We start from the raw sequence: 17,049 nt of genomic DNA, 5'->3' as shown, positions 1-17,049 counted from the left end.
GGGGGTGGGGCAGAAATGTGACAGGGGGATGGTGGTTACAGGGCCAGACCAATGACCTCAACCCCATCACGTCAGAATCCTCTTGGGGGACGAACCCTATGGTGGGCCCTTAGTTCCTCCCCCACATCTAGTACTGCCACTTGCCACTGGTCTTGCCCTGCAAGTGTGTGAACTGGGTGTGCCCATCAGACCTGCAGGGCCCGCTCATCCAGGGGGCGGTGCTTGCTCTGGATCCTGTGGCGGGGGCGTCTCTGCAGGCCAAAGTCCTGGGCACCCGTAAAGATGGAGCTGTACTCCTGCAGGTGCTCTGGAGCGGGGTACTTGGCACTGGAGAACACCTGTGGACATGGAGAGTCTGACATCACTTTTTCAGGGGCACCAAGAACTTCCAGAAAGCCTAGGTTTGGGATGAGGGGATTCTGAGGAGAAGGAAAGCTTGAGGTGTGGCTGGACAGGAACGGTAGGGATGTGGGCAACCTCAGAGGCACAGGGGTATGGTAAAGAATGGGAAATCTGTGATGGCCCATCAGCCACAGGGACACATAGCCTACCTTGATGGCCTTCTTGCTGCCCTTGATCTTCTCAATCTTGGCCTGGGCCAAGGAGACCCTCTCCCCAATGGCCTGCAGCTGGCTCCGGCTCAGCTCTACTCGCTGAGAGATCCTGTCACGGAAAAAATGACAGGTCCTAGGGGCTGCTCCTCAAACCCCTGCAGCCTCCTGCATACCTCCTGCTTCTAACAGCAAAGCTGAAAAAAAAACGGGACTTAAGCAAAGGGTCTTTTAAAAAAATGTTATCTGCTTGTCAGGGTCAAACTTGCAACTCTCAGCTGACCTCCCAAAGATCATCCAAACCGAAGGGTGTAGAATGCACTGCATTAAGTTTCTTGGAGCTCTGGGTAGGGCTGGGCAATTACCCTGGTGCCTAGACATGCCACCTGAAGGGACACTTCCTGCTTCCAGAGTTTGCAGCCTCTGGCTGGGGCAAGCAGAGACAGAATCTTCATGACTGACATGGACACAGTCACCTATTTACAGACAAGGAAACCAGAGTTCAGCAAGACTGAGTGACAGGCAAGGCTGGACCTAAATTCAAGTCCTAGACCTGTTCACGGCTCTTGTAAGTACATCCCCAGTCCTGACCAAGGTTCTCAAGGCAATGGTCTGGCTGCTCATGGGCTTCCTCCCCTTCCTTCCTACCCCAATCAGTTGGCTGCAGCAACACCCTCTGCCCTGTTATTCCCCGAACATTCCAAACTCTTGTTGCATCAAATGGAATGCTGTCCCCCAATATCCACAAACTGGCTCCTTCACTTCACTGAGCCCCTCATGAAGCCTTCCTGACCACAGAATCTGAAAATGCACCCAACTGAAAATGCAATGTCACTTCCCAACTCCCACCCACTCTTTCACACAGTGCACTTGACATTGTGTGTCCCTTGCCTACATGTGCTCTGAAGGGCTAAGGACTCTGCTTTATTCCTGGGTATTCCCAGTGCCTAGGGCAGTGCTGGACCTTTCAGGCCCCTCTGTGGTTCCTGATGACTAACAGCCATGTGCCCTAAACGTAAATTCACATGAGCCTCACTTATGCTGTCCCCACGTTACTCGGCAATAGCAAGGGTCTTCCTGCTGCAGCATTAACCCTGGCTCTCGTGTGCCAGTCTATCCTTCCTCCATAGGCTCCCCCACCCCCCAGAACACCAGTTCCTGCCCATGACCACCACGTTCCCCATTCAGAGCGGCCACATCTCTGCATTCCCCTGGCAGGAGTGAGCACACAAGTGAGGCAGGAGAAATGAGGCAGAGCTGCAGGTTGAGTACCTGGGGAAAGGCGGGGAGGATACGGTGGGCGGCAGAGTGGCCTCACTGCCTCTGCGGTGGGAGACTGCAGGGTTAAGGGACTCTGAGATTTCTTTAAAAGTTGAAAGGAGCAGTCAAGACTGGTCCAGCCTTCCTAAAGCATCCCCACCCACTCTAAAAGGGTTTTGGCCCTCCAAAGAGCCCACATCTCCATCCGACAATTTCACAACCCAAGGGTCTCTGTCCTGACAAAGTCTCCCTGATTATGCCTGGCTCCTCATGTGCCAGAGGTGGAGTGAGGTGGGGGCTGGGATACAAGCAGGCACCCAGGGCAGCTTAGTTTTCCTTGACAGACTGGTCTGAGTGGGGCAGCAATGCTGATAGACAATAAGAGGGCAGTTTCCTTCCAACGAGAGAATGCAAAACCATCCATCTTTCCAGCATGGGCTCCCTCTTTTCCGCATGGAGAAAGGTCTTCATCCACTGGGTAGGCATACTTGATCAAGCTGCTTCATCCAGTTCCCACCTCTGTCACTCTGGCCCTGGGTGCTGAAGCAACTTAGTGGTTATGTAACCACTCCTCTTGGAGTCAATGTGGAGAGGGAGGGACATCAGACCCAGAGATGGATCAAGGCTACCCTGTTCTGCTTCTTCCATTAAGGAGAGAAGGGCCAATTCCTTAACATTGTAAACATCAAGCTTAACAACAAACTCTGGCAAATTTCCAGAATGGATTATTAAATACAGTGTCGGTAAGCACTTAGAAAAAGAAGAGGCAGGTCCTGGGAGCCAGCACTGTTCTAAATTCACAGCATTTCTTTCTTAGACAGGGTCATTAGACTCGTGTATCAGGGGAAAACCTTAAACACAGTGCATCTTGAGTCAGCAAGGATTTCGACAGCTTCTCACACAATCCTGCAGACAAGACGGAGCTATGGGGGTTGGAGGAGAGTACACTTGAGAAAATCAGGGCCAGATGAACAACAGTCTCTGAAGGGCACTGCAGGAGAAGGGGCTGATTTCGGCTGCACCAAGGTATCTGGCAGGGCCCAGTCCAGCTCAGTCAACACTGAGGATATCAAACGGAGAGGGTCAAAAATGGTCTGCATGATGGAACGTAGGCTTAAATAATCCTGCGGCCAGAAGGATGGAATGCAAGAAACTAGATAAAATTGTTCAGGGCGTGAACGGGAAGCCCAGCATTCAGGTTAAAGTCAAGCGCACAAATACAGAAGGTGGAGGCTGAACAGTAGCTCAGATGAAGAAAGGCCTGAGGTTTTGGTTAACTATAAACTCAGAATGAGCTAAAAGAATGTTAAGCAGCTTAAAAAGGAAATACAGCCCTGGCTAGTGTTTCTCGGTGGTTAGAGCATCAGCCTGCCTACTGAAGGGTGTGGGTTCAATTCCCAGTCAAGGGCACATACCTGAGATGCAGATTCAATCCCTAGCCCTGGTTGTGGCACATGTGAGAAGCAACCAATCGATGTGTCTCTCTCACATCGATGTTTCTCTCTCTCTCTCTCTCCTCCCCCTTCCCCTCTCTCTAAAAATCAATGGAAAAAGAATCCTCGGGTGAGGATACATAGCTCCTGGTCCATCTCCCTTTTTTATTTTTATTTTTTTAGAGAAGAGAAATATTGATTTGTTGTTCCACTTATTTATGCATTCAATTGGTTGATTCCTGTGTGTGCCCTGACGGATCAAACCTGCAACTTTGGTGCAGTGGGAGGACGCTGTAACCAACGGAGCTACCTGGCCAGGGCCTCTTGTACCTTCTTTCACTGTGTGTGTGTGTGTGTGTGTGTGTGCGTGTGTGTGTGTGCGCGTGTGTGTGTGTGTGTGCGTGTGTGTGTGTGTGTGTTTGTGTGTGTGTGCGTGTGTGTGTGCGTGTGTGTGTGTGTGTGTGTGTGTGTGTTTTTTTAATCCTCATCCGAGGATATTTTTTCCCACTGATTTTTAGAGAGTGGGTGAAAGGGAGGGAACGGGGGTGGGGGGGAAGAGAGAGAGAGAGAGAGAGAGAGAGGAAGAGAGGGGGGGAGAGAGAGAGCGAGAGAGAGAAACATTGATGTGAAAGACACACATCTATTGGTTTCCTCCTGTATGTGCCCTGACCTGGGTCAGAGATCAAACCTGCAACTGAGGTATGTGCCCTTGACTGGGAATCGAACTCAAGACCCTTCAGTAGGTGGGCCAATGCTATAACCACTGAGTCTAACTGGCCAGGGCTCTACCTTTTAATAAATAGGGGACATTCACTCTCTTAGAGGTACCTCCGAGAAAATAGAGCCCTGAATTAATGATCTACACCAGGCACCAATCTCATCCACAGCTATGTCTCCTTTAAACTGGATCTACATTTTAAGAGGACTCTGAATTCCCTTCTAGATCCTTCCCTTATTCACTGCTGTATCTCTAGCACCTGGGACAGTGCCTGCCATGTAATAAACATTGGCTGAATAAAAAATGACGAAGTTAATGAATGTCCAAAGGCAGGTAATGAGTGACAAACTCATGTCATACAAAGGTAACTGAAGGTCTGGCTACACCTGAGATGATTTACAGAATATGATAATTCCCTCCAAATATCAAAACTATGACAAGTGCTGTTAGGAAAACAATTAGACTTACTTTCTGTCACCCCAGAGGGCTGCATTAGGACCAGTGGGCAGAGTTGCAAGGAAGCAGACCTCAGTTCTAAATAAGAACTTTCTAGTAAACTGCTTCATAGCTTTACAAAGCAATCAAGGTTCCAGCTACATGACCACCTGTCAGGAATGCTTCAAGGGAGATTCCTGTGTGGGGCAGGGGAATGGAAGACATGATTTCTGGGTTCTTTTCTTATCAAGAACCTATAAGTCAAAGTAATGGCTAGTCTGTTGACAAAGCTCCCAGATAGTCTAATCTCTTACAGTCATATCCCATGATGCCGAGGTGAATACAGGCCATAGACGAGAAAGCTTTCAATTTGTGTGTCATTATCTACTGGCAGCTATAGTTTGGAAGGCTGTGTTAGGAAGGACTATTAGACCACATTAGGGCTGGAACTGAGTGCAATAACTGATTAGCAATGGCCACCATGAGGGTGGGAGATGGTGGCAAAAGGGCAATGGTTTGCCATTCCTGATCTACAGCCCCTGGCTTGGTGGCCTACTTCAAAGTAGGTCAGTTTCCAAGCTTATCACTGAAGCCTTGTACAATGTCCCATAGACATGGGATAACATCTACTTAGTAGCAGAGTGACCTTGGGCAAGTCACTTAATAGGCCTATGCTTCAGCTTCTTCGGCTGAAAAGTAGTAGTAGTAGTAACTTCTATATTATGGAATTGTTGTAAAAGTTAAAATGAATGAATGTATGTCCAGTGTTCCTGTATTAGATGACATATCCTACGTACTTGGTTAACATTTGCTCTTACTAAGCTGTAGAGAGGGATAAGGGACTCCAGACACTCAGGGGAAGCCAGAAGAGGCAGTGTTGGGCAGACAGAGAAGAAAGTTCCAGGCCAGGTAATAAATACTTTGCAAGAGACCACCATGGAGGGCGGAGGGTAGAGCAACAGTAAGTTGCTCCCCGGGCTGGGGTGGTGTGACAGAGGGAGGGGGACAATGGCCAGGGCAGTGCTTGGGCTCCCTGTCCTGACTCTTCCAACACGGAATCTCCATCCCCCTGTTTATGAAGCCAGGCAGGGCCATGGCCCCTGCAGTGCTGCCATGGCTACTCAATCAGATCAGCTCTTCACAATCAGATCACATGCCAGTCCGCAGAGGCTGGCTGCTGAGGCGAAGGAGGCTCCCACTCCTCCATAATTGCTGCCTTTCCTGCCCTGCCTGCCCTGTTCCCAGGCGCAGCAGACCCTGAACCTGGGCCTTGCCTTCACCTTTATCTTCTCTGCTCACAGGGATAATTTACAGGGATAATTAAGAATGATCTGCTAATTATGCAGGCAGCTGATTGAGTGCCTCCTAACCTGGAGAGTCACCAGGTGCCAATCAGTAGAGAGAAAAATGGGGGGAGAGAGGTAAGAAGTAGAAAGACAGAAAAGGAAAAGGCTTTGCAGAGAAAATGGACCCTTGCCCAGGAGGAAGGGGCTGCAGTTTCCCTGGTGGGCTGACAGGAATGGCAAGAGATAGCACCCCAACTTCCACATGCAGAATCTACCCAGCTCCTCTTCCCCAAGCCACTGCAACACCCTCTGCCTGCCTCGTCACCTAAATCTTGTAAAGAAGATGACATCTCTGGGCAGATATTTTGGGCCTGGCTTCTCCCAGGTGAAGAGGGCAGAGTAGCCAGGGACTGGGCTGGAAGGAGAGGCTCCAGGAGGGCCTGTAAGGTACTTGTCATTCTCTCCAGTCTCTGCACAGCTCCCACTGCGGCAAAGCAGGAGGAAGGAACACCAGCTTGGAATGCTAATTTGCCATGAGCTCACCTACCAGCAGAGCTGCACCCAGGCTCCACTGGGCCAAGGGGCCAGGCCTGGGCCTGAAATGGGAGAGCAGAGGGGAGGAGAGAGAGAAAGCGTCTCTTTTCTGCAAGGTTTACAAGCAAGAGGCGCAGCATGTTTAAGGGGGGAAATATCCAAGCTGGGGTCACATCCCACCACAAAAGCCCATTAGAAGTGAAAAGCCCCCTTGCCTGTTGATTGCTACAGGATGGGGTGGGGCAGAAGAGAGAGGTTAGGTCTAGGCACTCCCCACCCCATCCCAGTTATCCCAGACCCCTCCCTTTCCCTCATCCTCATTTTGTCATCATCATTCCCTTTGAAATGTCTCTTATCCAGCCCTCCCTGTCGGCAACTCCCCTGGAGTGCAGCCTTATCCCTTCCATGCCTCAACCACACAACAGTCCCAGAATCCACTCTCGCCCCTTCTTGTCCACTCTGTGACCACTGCTTGACAAACCTTCCCAAAACTCTTCTGTCCCATCACTTCTCTGCTCAAGCACCTATCCAGGCTCCCTAAAACTCCTGGACCAAGCTCCAAGTCCTGCCTTGTTCAGAGAAGTCCCCATGGGCCCTGACTCACTTATCCCAACTTTTCACTCACCCATCCTCTTCCCTCCCACTCCACTGCATGGAGCACGCCGACACTGCAGAAAAGAAGCCGGAAGCAAATCTCAAGGGCACGCGATCAGAAGGGGAAGTGAGACCCACAGACGCACAGCCAACAGAGTTCACACCCTGTTCTGTTCTGACTGTATGAGACAGGCAGCAATGTCTGTACTCTGGGAGCCAGGAAACACCACATTCTGGCCTCTAAGCCTTTGGCACACATTTCCAGACCCCACCAGATGGCCTGTAGGCTCACATTTCCAGTCCTGCCCACCCACACCCGGTGTTTCCTGTGGCCTAGTTCATGCCTCTTTCCTTCAGGAGGCCTTTCCTGACCACATGTAGTAGGCATGTGATTCTCCTCGCTACCATCTACTTTTTCTTATTCGGAAACAGCCTCTGTTTTCGTGGCAGAACCCTTCACTCGCACAGACTCAGTCCATGGACTTCAGGTGGGGCTAAACCCAGGGCTTAGGATAATGGTAATACATGTGACAAGGTCTGAGCTAGTCGGTGTGTCATGCCCCTCTCCCCCCAGCATTCGGCTCTGGCCTGGAGAAGAGAACCAAGCTGGGCCAATGGGCGAGTGGGACTTCTGAGGAAATGCTGGACTGGAACTAGAACCTGGGAGCTCTGACCCTACTGGGGTGACCTTGCCACCACAAGAGCAAGGCCTGCCTGGAATGGGGCCAACCCAGAGGCAGAGAGCGGGGATGGAGTGAAAGCAATACCAAGTCCTGATGACATCATTACACCCTTCGGCTCCAAAACCTGCTCTACTGATTGGTTGCTTTTTACTTAAACTAGTTTAGGAAGTTCTAGTTGATAAATATGCTGTCAATTCTTACTTATTTCTCTCTTCTCTAGGTCCCAAGAGGCCCACAGTTTATGCTATGTAATTACTAGTGAGAAACAACCAAGACCTACTGCTCTCCTATTCCAAAATACAAGATCCTTGAGGACAGGAACCATGCCATACACATCTTTGGTATCCCTCAAGATCCAGCAATGGGGTGACCTGACACCTAGTTCTGAGGGCTCCTCAGAGACATTCTCCCCTCCTTCAGATACTAGGAGGGCCCATACCCACTTTCAACCATCTCACCAGCCCTGCCCTGGAGATCATCCCACTAAACTCTCTACAGGAGCCAAATACCAGGAAGGGAAATTAAAGTATGCTAAAAATCCAATGCCCTCTTTAGAGAAAGGCAAGCATGCTGTCACAATTCCGGTAAGGAACACAAATATTTCAATCACTGGGCATGGGGTGGCCATAATCTGGGACTGACAGCTCTTTAAGGCCTGTGTCCTCTTGCTTATGTGTTCCTTGAAAATATTTAACACAAAAATAAGCACAAAAGGGGCACCGAACACTTTCTATAACTGTTGATAGCCGCTTAATAGAGAACCACCATAGGCGGCAAATGAGCAGAGATGAGATTAAGAGTGAACACTGATTGCATACTTCCTATATTCCAGGCACTGTAATTTCTTTGCAAGTTTTAATTAACTTAATCTTTACAACAATCCTATTTGTAAGATACAAGATACCATTATTATCACCACATTACAGATGAGAACACCAAGGCTTAGAGAAGTCAAATAACTCTCCCAAAGTTACAGAGCAAGCAAATGGGGAAGCCAGCTGGTGCCCAGGCAGCCTGCTCCAGAGTCAACCTCCTGAACCACTTGGGCATCATGCCCTGGTTACATTTATATTTCGGACAGGCTCGGGCAGGCAGGTACATCAGTGGGAAGGCAGCATGCAGAAGAGTCCAGCAGATCTGGTGATTATACCAAATCCAACTAAAGACAAGGACTCCATTCTCTGCTCCTAGGGAGGACTTTAGGAAGAGGTGGACTCACAACTGATGGAGGAGGAAGAGGTCACCTGGTGATGCAGAAGGGGATTCCTGGACTGGGGTGCAAGCAGGGGTTGGGGTGAGGGATGACTTGGACCATGAGATCAACCTGAGTCAGGCAGTCAAAACCTTTACATTGGGTGGAATAAAGGGTTCCTATGTGAGGCATGATGGGGGCACCCAGAAAGAAGATCTAAGCCCATCTCAGGTTGCTTATGGCCAGAGAATGGACAAAACCTGGGACCTTTGCAAGGAAATAGCAAACACCAGTGATTCATCCTATCTAATAATAGACAAATATGCAAATTGACCATACCTCCGACACACACACAAGCCACGCCTACCATCCAATCAGAGTGAGTATGCAAATTAACCCAAACCAAGATGGCTACAGCCACAGAGAGCAAGGTTTCCTAGGTAACAGAGGAAGCCAAGCTTTCCGCCTGCCCTTGCCAGGCCTAAGCCTCCACTCAAGCTACAAAGTTTCAATTATAGAAGGTAAACAAATTCAAACAAATGGCGGCAGGATGGAGCTTGAGAGAGCAGGCCAGGGTCGCCGCCGGCAACAGGGGAAGCAAAGCTTTCCGCACACCCTGGCCGGGCCCACCCGCTTAAGGCAACAAAGTTTCAATTATAACCCCAACACAAATGGCTGCCGGCCTCGGAGGGAGCCCTAGGCTTGGCTCTGCTCCAGGCTACAAGTTTCAATTGTAGAAGGAAAATAAATTCCAGATACCAAGGCCTCCACTTGGGTTGCCAGGGGGCGTGGCCGGCCTGCAAACTACCACAGGCCCCTCGCTCAGGCCGCCCCATGCCCCAAGGGAACCCCACCCTGATCAGGGACAACCTTCAGGGCAAACCAGCTGGCCCCCACCCATGCACCAGGCCTCTATCCTATCTAATAAAAGAGTAATATGCAGATTGATCATCACTGCAACACACAATATAGCTGCCCCCATGTGGTCAAAGATCCTGCCCCCATGTGGACACAAGATGGCCACCACAAGATGGCCAGCAGGAGAGGGCAGTTGGGAGGCACCCGGCCTGCAAGGGAGGGCAGTTGGAGGTGATCAACCCTGCAGGAGAGGGCAGTTAGGGGTGACCAGGCCGGCAGAAGAGGGAAGTTGGGGGCAAACAGGCTGGCAGCAGAGTGGTTAGGGGGTGATCAGACTGGCAGGCAGAAGTGGTTAGGGGCAATCAGGAAGGCAGGCAGGCAAGCAGTTGGGAGCCAGCAGTCCTGGATTGTGAGAGGGATGTCCGACTGCCCGTTTAGGCCCGATCCCAGTGGGGTCCCATATTGGAGAGGGTACAGGCTGGGCTGAGGGACAACCCCCTCCGTGCATGAATTTCGTGCACCGGGCCTCTAGTCTATATATATAAAAGCCCAGCAACCATTACGGCGGAACAACCAGGATGACCAGTCGCTATGATGTGCACTGATCACCAGGGGGCAGATGCTCAACACAGGAGCTTCCCCCTGGTGGTCAGTGCGCTCCCACAGTGGGAGTGCCACTCAGCCAGAAGCTGGGCTCATGGCTGGCGAGCGCAGCGGTGGTGGCGGGAGCCTCTCACGCAGCCATGACAGCACTAAGGAACAGCGAGCCAAGCAGTAAGGAGCGAGCAGGCGGGCAGTTAGAGGTCCCTGATTGCGAGAAGCCACAGGCCGGGCTGAGGGACACCACCTCCCCTCCCCAATGCACGAGTTTCGTGCATCAGGCCTCTAGTGTTAAACAAACATTGAGTGGAAAATCATTATAGCTTAAGGATTGTGCTAGATTAGCACTAGAATAAACAAAAAGCTGCCACTCACCAACTCAAAATTGCCAAACACCACTAAGGCTCTGCCTCTACACCAGCTTCATGAGGCGACCCCCCCTAGCCCCAGCCACAGTGGCTTCCATTCAAGTCCTTCCCACCTCAAGGCGTTAGCTCATGTACTTCTTTCTTTCTGGAACATTCTTCTTCCCAACCTACCCATTCACAATAACTCCCACTCACCCTTCAGATTTTACCATGCACCTTCTTCCCTACATATGCCTCCTCTGATTCCCCTAAGCCAAGTCAGGCCTCCCATTAATAACTCTCAAGGCAACCACCTTCCCTTCTCATAAAGACAGTAAGAACTCCAGTGTCTGGAGCCACCATACCTGGGTGTGACCCCTGGCTCTGCCACTTGGGCAAGTCTCTTAGTCATTCTGTGCCTCAGTTTCCTCATCTATAAAATGAAGGTAACAACAGTAGCTCCTCATAAAGTTGTTGTGAGGGTTAAATGAATTAATGCACTTTGGATCAATGATGGTACGTGGTTAATGCTATATAAATATTACAAGATTATTTAAAAATAGGTCTTATTGCATTTGACAAAATCCAACACCCATTTTTCATAAAAACTCTCAGCAAAGTGGGAATAGAGGGAGCATATCTCAACATGATAAAAGCCATATATAACAATCCTACAGGCAACATTATACTTAATGGGCAAAAACTAAAAGCATTTCCCCTAAGAACAGGAATAAGACAGGGATGTCCGCTTTCACCACTCATATTCAATATAGTACTGGAAGTCCTAGCCACAGCGATCAGACAAGAAGGAATAAGAATCAGTCAAATTGGAAATAAGGAAGTAAAACTCTCATTATTCACAGATGACATGATATTGTATATAGAAAACCCTAAAGACTCCACCAAAAACTATTAGATTTAATAAATGAATTTGGCAATGTAGCAGGATACAAAATCAACACCCATAAATCAATGGCTTTTTTATACACCAATAATTAATTCTCAGAAAGAGAAACTAAACAAAAAAACCCACTTACCATTCAACAAAAAAATTAAGATACTTAGGAATAAACCTAACCAAGGAGGCAAAAGACTTGTACTCAGAAAACTACAGGATGTTGGGGAAAAAAAGAGGAAGATATAAACAAGTGGAAGAATATACTGTGTTCATGGGTTGGTAGAATCAACATCATTAAAATGTCCATACTACCCAAGGCAATCTACAGATTCAATGCAATCCCTATTAAAATACCAACGGCATATTTCACAGAGCTAGAACAAACTTTCCAAAAATGTATATGGAATCAAAAAAGACCCTGAATAAAGGAAAGAAGGATTTTCGTGGAAACCTGACTTTCCGCGACAACTGCAAACACTGAGCTGCTGGGAGCACCAGACCACCGGTCCCCTATCAGCGCAAACATTCGGATTCAAAGAAACTCTTCACTGCACCACGGAAAGGTCAGATTTCGCCTGAAATGAGGGGCGGTTTCTAATCCCCGCGGTGGGTGAGGGAAGCGCTGGGTGAGGGAAGCGCGGCAGCCGCAGGACCGCAGGACCGGCAGGAGCCGGGAGGTCTGTGCCTAGAAAAATCGGAGGCAGTTGGAACTGCCCTGATCCGTGAATGAGGAGGGGGGTCTTCTGAGCTGCTAACAGAAGTGACCTCTTGAAAGCAACTCATTTTAATCTGACGAGGAGGGTCAGACTAAGAATTTTCAAAGGAGTGCAGGCTCCTTAGTCTGGGGCACAGACCCACGGTCCGCACACCTGGGCTCTTTCCGACTCTGATTGCTAAGCCCAATACAGAGGCAAACCCAGGCGGAAACCCTGAAAGACTGCAGGGGGAAGGTGTTTTTTCAGAACCTGGGGACCAGAGCTGCGTGTGACCATCAGAGAGGCAGCTCTGAGGCGCATACCTCCACAAACCAGTAGTGAGTGCCATAGAGGGGAAAAAAAAAAAAAAAAAAGAAAAAAGAGCTAGAGAGGCCCGGAAGTCAATTCAGAAACACTGCCACCCAGGGGCTGAAACGCTAATTGTCTCTGGTGTAATTAAAAATAAATACGAGAAATTAAGACACGGCTGGCTTAAAAAGCAGGACTGGCTTCCAACACTGAGGAGCCCTGGAATGAAGCTGAACTGAAATACCGCCCAGACTGGGAAAAAGGCGTACCAAACAGAATAATAGAGGAAGTGAATGACAGCCGCTACTGCACATTTTAGTCTTCCTATTTTTTAATTTTCAATTCTTTTTTCAATTTTTAAAATTTTTTATTCTCATATTTTTTTATTTTCATTTTTTGCATCTTTTACTTAAGAAACTAATTTTTTTTCTTTTTCCTCACTCGATTTTCACCTTTTTAATTATTACATTTTTATTTTCAATCAACACTATTATTACTATTATTTTACTTTTTTTTTTAATGTCATTTGATTTTCTCTTTCTTTTTTTTTTGGATTAGTGTCCTACATTCGATTTGCATCTTTCCCTTACAATCGTTTTACCCTATCTCAAAGCTAACATTATGCCATCACTCTCCTCCCAACCTTTCCCATTTTGGTCCCCAGTTTATCTTAACCCTTTCTGGCTTTAGATTTTCCCTACTTTTTCAGTTTACTCCCTGCTAAAACTTCACCCTACTTATATTATCTAATTCCCAACCCCCTGCTCCAAATCCATACAAACCTCTCTCTACGCTACCTTAAAAAAATTATTTTTCTCTCGGGCCTTTTGTTGTTGTTTGCTTGAATGTTGATTAGATTGAATTTTTATGCTTTTTTATGAGATTGTTTTGATTATTCTTTTTGTTGGTTTGGTTGGTTCTTTTGTTTGCTTTGTTTTTGTTTGTTTTTTACTTTTGTTTTCCCTTGCCTCACTTGATATTAGCTGCTGTTGCAGTTTGTATTAATCTCCAGGCTCGTGTTGCTGGAATTTGCTGGGAATAGTGGTTGTTCTAGTGGAGTTTACTCCCCATATATATAGTTTGTTCCCCTTTTCTCTCTTAGTATCATTCTTGTCTCTCTTACTTTTTTTTTTTCTTTTTTTTTCTTTTCTGTTATTTCTTTTTCTTTTCTTTCTTTCTGCTCTTTTCCCAAGTTCAGATTCACACTCGTTGTTTTTTTTTGTTTTGTTTTGTTTTGTTTTTTTCGTTGTTGTTCTTTCTTTTTACTCTCCCTCTTCCACTCCTATTCCCTAATTTGTCTTTCTCTGGTGGTTACCTTTATTGGAGGTTATTAATATCGTGAATACAATTCTGTTCAGTGCCTTGTCTGTTGTGCCTGGTTGTGTTGTATTTTATACCTTTAAATCAACGCCAGAGAGAGAAATCTATATAACCAGACATCCGGAGAAGAGAGACCATGGGGAGACAAAGAAACAGCCCCCACAGGAAAGAGAAACAGGCATCACCAGAAAAGGAAGTAAACGATTTAGAGGCAAACAACCTATCAGAGAAAGAATTCAGAGAAATGATCATAGGGTGGCTGAAAAGGATGGAAGACAAATTCGACAATATGAGTAAGAACCAAGAAGAAATGAAGAAGAACCAAGAAGAAATGAAAAATGACATTGCTGCTGTAAAGAACTCAATAGAAAGCATCAAGAGTAGACTAGATGAAGCAGAGGACCGCATAAGTGAGCTAGAAGACAAGATGGAAAAAAATACCCAATTACAACAGCTTCTAGAAACAAAAATTAGAAAGATTGAGGAGAGCGTAAGGGAACTTCGGGACAATACAAAACAAAACAACATCAGGATAATAGGGGTGCCAGAAGGAAAGGAAACTGAGCAAGGAATAGAAAACCTGTTTGAAGAAATAATAACAGAAAACTTCCCTGATATAGGGAAGAAAAAACCCACACAAATCCAAGAAGCTCACAGAGTTCCAAGCAAAATGAACCCCAAAAGACCGACGCCAAGGCACATTATAGTTAAGTTGGCAAACACCAACGACAAAGTAAGAATTTTACAAGCGGCCAGAGAGAGACAGACAGTTACATACAAAGGAACCCCCATCAGACTAGCAACTGATTTCTCAACAGAAACTCATCAGGCCAGAAGGGAATGGAATGAAATATACCAAGTCATGCAAAGGAAGGGTCTAAATCCAAGAATACTGTACCCAGCAAGGCTATCAATCAAAATTGAAGGTGAAATCAGAAGCTTCACAGACAAAAAAGGACTAAGGGAGTTTATCACCACCAAACCAGCAATGAAAGAAATGCTAAAGGGTCTGCTGTAAAAAAAAAAAAAAAAAAAGAAAGAAATAGGAAGCAAAGAAGGTACACAGGGGTATAGAATAAAAATGGCGTCAAATAAGTACCTATCAATAATAACTTTAAATGTAAATGGATTGAATGCCCCAATCAAAAGACACAGGGTAACAGACTGGATAAGAAAACAAAACCCAGATATCTGCTGTCTACAGGAAACCCACCTCAAAAAAAAGGATGCATACAGACTGAGAGTAAAGGGATGGAAAAAGGTTTTCCAGGCAAATGGAAATGAAAAAAAAGCTGGGGTTGCAATACTTATATCTGACAAATTAGATCTCAAAGTGAAGGACATAACAAGAGATAATGAAGGCCACTTCATAATACTAAAGGGAGAAATCCAACAAGAAGAAATAACTCTGGTAAACATATATGCACCCAATACAGGAGCACCAAGATACATTAAAAAACTCCTGGAAGATATCAAAGGAGAGATTGACAGTAATACAATCATAGTAGGAGACTTCAATACCCCACTATCACCATTGGACAAATCCTCTAAACTAAACATCAGCAAAGAAACATCAAACCTAAATGACTCACTAGAACAGATGGAATTAATCGACATCTTCAGAACATTTCACCCCAAAGCCACAGAATATACATTCTTCTCAAGTGCACATGGGTCATTTTCAAAGATAGACCATATGTTAGGACATAGGCAAAGTCTCTACAAATTCAAGAAGATAGAAATCATATCAAGTATCTTCTCAGATCACAGTGGCATAAAACTGGAAATCAACTACAATAAAAACAACCCAAAGAAATCAAATACTTGGAGACTAAACAGCATGTTATTAAACCATGACTGGGTTACCAAAGACATCAAGGAAGAAATAAAAAACATCATGGCAACAAACGACAATGAAAACACAACAATCCAAAATCTATGGGACACAATGAAAGCAGTCCTGAGAGGGAAGTTCATAGCTCTACAAGCCTACCTCAAAAAACAAGAAACAATGGTAATAAATTACCTAACCCAACAACTCAAAGAGTTAGAGAGAGAGCAACAAGATAAGCCCAGTGTAAGCAGAAGGAAAGAAATAATAAAGATCAGAGCGGAGATAAACGACATAGAGACCAAAGAAACAATACAAAAGATCAACAAAACCAAGAGCTGGTTCTTTGAAAGGATAAACAAGATTGATGGACCTCTAGCCAGGCTCACCAAGAAGCAAAGAGAGAGGACCCAAATAAACAAAATCAGAAATGAAAGAGGTGAAATAACAACAGATCCCGCTGAGATACAAAGGATTGTTACAAAATACTACGAACAACTCTATTCCAACAAACTGGACAACCTAGAGGAAATCGACATATTCCTAGAAAAATACAACCTTCCAAAACTTAATCAGGAAGATTCTAAACAGCTCAACATGCCAGTAACTATGGAAGAAATTGAAGCAGTCATCAAAAAGCTTCCGGCAAACAAAAGCCCGGGGCCAGATGGCTTCACAGGAGAGTTTTATCAAACTTTCAAGGAAGAACTAAAACCTATCCTCCTCAGACTATTCCAAAAAATTCAAGAGGAAGGAACACTTCCAGGCTCCTTCTATGAAGCCAGCATCACCCTAATACCAAAACCAGATAAAGACAACTCAATGAAAGAGAATTACAGGCCAATATCCCTCATGAACATTGATGCCAAAATCCTCAACAAAATTCTAGCAAATCGGCTCCAGCAGTACATCAGAAAGATAATACACCATGACCAAGTAGGATTTATTCCAGGAATGCAAGGATGGTACAATATCCGCAAATCAATAAACGTGATACATCACATAAACAAATTGAGAGATAAAAATCACATAGTCATATCAATAGATGCAGAAAAAGCATTTGACAAAATCCAACACCCTTTCTTGATAAAAACTCTCAACAAGGTGGGAATAGAAGGCTCGTACCTCAACATAATAAAAGCTATTTATGATAAACCCACAGCAAACATCATACTCAATGGGCAAAAACTAAAACCATTTCCCCTAAGAACAGGAACAAGACAGGGATGCCCACTCTCACCACTTCTGTTTGACATAGTACTGGAAGTATTAGCTATCGCAATTAGGCAAGAAGAAGAATTAAGAGGCATCCAAATTGGAAAAGAAGAAGTGAAGCTGTCCTTATTTGCAGATGACATGATATTGTACATAAAAAACCCAAAAGATTCCATCAAAAAACTAATAGACTTAATAAATGAATTCGGCAATGTAGCGGGATACAAAATTAACGCCAAGAAATCTATGGCATTTCTATACACCAATAATGAACTTACAGAGAGAGAGAC

The 17,049-nt window shown here is 46.0% G+C and overlaps 1 protein-coding gene across 2 annotated transcripts in view; it reads right to left on the bottom strand.

The window, feature by feature from the left end:
* Positions 1 to 17,049, bottom strand: part of WASHC1 (WASH complex subunit 1) — a 30,753-nt gene that overhangs the window by 3,016 nt on the left and 10,688 nt on the right. For both annotated transcript variants that reach the window (XM_054718775.1, XM_054718776.1), the window contains exons 3-4: positions 552 to 663; positions 192 to 338 (exon numbers count right to left, since the gene is read on the bottom strand). In XM_054718775.1, coding sequence (XP_054574750.1) covers positions 192 to 338; positions 552 to 663 — 259 coding nt within the window. The remainder of the gene's footprint in view (positions 1 to 191; positions 339 to 551; positions 664 to 17,049) is intronic.

Source organism: Eptesicus fuscus, chromosome 7, assembly GCF_027574615.1.
Source record: "Eptesicus fuscus isolate TK198812 chromosome 7, DD_ASM_mEF_20220401, whole genome shotgun sequence".
NCBI lineage: Eukaryota > Metazoa > Chordata > Mammalia > Chiroptera > Vespertilionidae > Eptesicus > Eptesicus fuscus.
Note: the sequence above shows the minus strand (reverse complement) of the source record. Positions and strands in the feature narration are given on the sequence as shown.